The 2,377-nt window shown below is 41.5% G+C and overlaps 1 protein-coding gene across 4 annotated transcripts in view; it reads left to right on the top strand.

Annotated features, from left to right (window-relative positions):
- Nucleotides 1-1,653: 1,653 nt before the first annotated feature.
- Nucleotides 1,654-2,377, top strand: part of map3k4 (mitogen-activated protein kinase kinase kinase 4) — a 21,014-nt gene continuing 20,290 nt past the window's right edge. For 3 of the 4 annotated variants that reach the window (XM_035663293.1, XM_035663295.1, XM_035663292.1), the window contains exon 1: nt 1,654-1,877. In XM_035663293.1, the coding sequence (XP_035519186.1) occupies nt 1,846-1,877 (32 nt within the window). In that variant the 5' untranslated portion in view covers nt 1,654-1,845. Of the gene's footprint in view, nt 1,878-2,072; nt 2,186-2,377 lie in introns of those variants that run through there. The other variant, XM_035663294.1, reaches the window with a different exon arrangement.

Genomic DNA, 2,377 nt, shown 5'->3' with positions numbered 1-2,377 from the left:
GGCCTTGTTAAGGAGGCCAGCTGCAAACGGGAAGATGTAGCCTATTATTATTGAATATGTATGTGTAAGGGTTTTCTTGTGGTTATGTGTCATTTTTGTAATGTCGGTGAGTTAAATGACATTGTAAAAGGTCATAAAACTTCAAATATCTGTTTAGAAATGTGTGCTATTACAAGTGAAAGTGTTTCTTAATGATGCCAGCTGGACTAATGTTCGATTTTGTTTATTATAACTAATTTTGTTATTATGTGATACATTATTTTACTCACAAACAAATTCAGTTTTATGAGTACAGGGTCTCATTTGAGATATGTGATATTAATAACATCACTCATTGAATAAAAACATCTCAATCAGTGATCAGGGTATTCCTGAAAAAGAGAGCATTGCTCTCAGTGAAACCCCCTAGAATTGGTATAATCATGTTGGTTGCATCTAAAATACAATAATGTTCCCAAAGAAATGAGAACATAATGTCTCTTGTAGTCCCGCAGTCTGCAGTTAATGAAAGCTTGACCAATAGATTTTAGTTATAGTTTATGTGTGATAGTATTTATTGATATTGCACTTTTCCTATTCTCAAATCACACATGTATTTAACCTTTAGTGGGCACTGTGTCTTTGTAACTCCTGCCTTTTGAAAACTAAAACAAACCTTTGAATAGGTGATTATATTCATTTGAGTATAAGGCAAACACTTAATATTGTCAGGATAACACCAGTTGTAATTATTTAATCAGACACTGCTATAGATGTTTAGACTCAATGTTTTTGTGAGGGGATGAGTAGAAAGTGGCATCTGACCTATTGCCCCCCCCCCTTGTGCATAATGCGTAACCCCCTACCCATTTTGGGGTTGATGCAACATCACACAGTAACTCTGTTTAATCAAACGTATACTCTAATTATATCTTTATTCACTTTTTTAAAGCCTTTTTTTTGGTTTAAACTTGCAGATGTTTAGGTTTTTACATTTATGTCATGACGTAAAGTTGTAACGTACACGTAGCATCAGCAAGGTTGAATAAAGCAAGGCCTAAGACCACCAGGGGCCCCCACAATATCATAAGGTGGGCCCTTTTTACTCCCTGTATAGGCCATTATTTCAGCTCACATTAATTTGAGTTTAATTAGACATCATTAACCATGACTCATGTAATGCTAAAGCCCAGGAATACTTGTTAATCTGGTATATTGGCTACTGGTTACATTCACTCCTCATTCATCACACACTAGACAGAGTGTTGCTGGGCCCCTGACATCATGTCACACAGGGCCCCCTCAGTACTGTAGTGCTGTTTGCTGTTATATTACTCTCTGATGGTGAAGGGCAATCTAAAATGAGTCCCCCTGCACTCCCACTGACAACTACAAACTAGGTTGTCATGAGTAATTAACCGAAACGATCCAAAGCAGTCATTTGTAGCAGATTAAATGTTCCACTGCAACTAATAGAACAAGTGATTAAAAGTATGACGATTCGTCACATCAGTCAAGAGGCGACCATATGATATCTGATTCACTCTGACTGTCCTCTGGAGGATTAAAAAAAACACCCAAAAAAAAAAACCCAAAACATTTGGGCCCTGCACCGTTATGACCGTACATGACCTATCCGGGTTGCCGTAGTAATGCAAGACTGTGGCACTCCTCCTCAATGAACGTTGGAAAGATGGCGACGGCATACGCACAAGCGAGAGTCAACTGTGCCGGCGGATAGAAAGTGCTCCAAAGAGACACAACCCCGTCTCTCTTGCAAAGAATTACCGGTGCAAAGTCTCTCTGATATCGCTCAGACATGCTTTAGCCCATGCACGGCTAGGATCAAGAAGCCACTGCTTCGCTATGGAGCCTCCGGATCGTAACAAGCCCAGCAGGTATGCGAATTTTGTTCAACAGACACTACACCATCAGGACCTTGCCACTTGCCAAATAGTGAGCCGAGCGTGCCACAGCAGTCGGCGCTATCGGGAGCGCTTGCGCATCCCTCAGAAATCGACTTCCTGTCAAATAGTGGTACGCGTGCAGTCAGTGTGCATTTGCAACACTGGAGTTGCAAACTTTTTTTTTTTTTTTTGGAGCAACATTTTGTTTTAGGCGTACTTCTGCTGCAGATACGTGCTCCTCGTCCGCGTCCTCCCGTCGCTAGAGAGAAAGGCAGAAGCAATGCTCGCCGAATGAAAAGGTAACACTAGGAGCGACTCTTAACAGTGCAAAGACATGTCAACCAGCTAGCTTAACATCCACTGTTAGCTGTCGCTTGTCACTTTATTGTTCCCCCGCAAGTTCGCCGGACGAGCTGGAGCTACGTTAGTTTTGCGCTGTGGGCTCGTAAAGTGTGAGTTGACGGTGTGTTGTCGGTCTTTTTGAGGCTGTC

The sequence above is a fragment of the Morone saxatilis genome, unplaced genomic scaffold (genome assembly GCF_004916995.1).
Source record: "Morone saxatilis isolate NCDOM2014 unplaced genomic scaffold, NCSU_SB_2.0 Contig19, whole genome shotgun sequence".
Lineage (NCBI taxonomy): Eukaryota > Metazoa > Chordata > Actinopteri > Moronidae > Morone > Morone saxatilis.
Note: the sequence above shows the minus strand (reverse complement) of the source record. Positions and strands in the feature narration are given on the sequence as shown.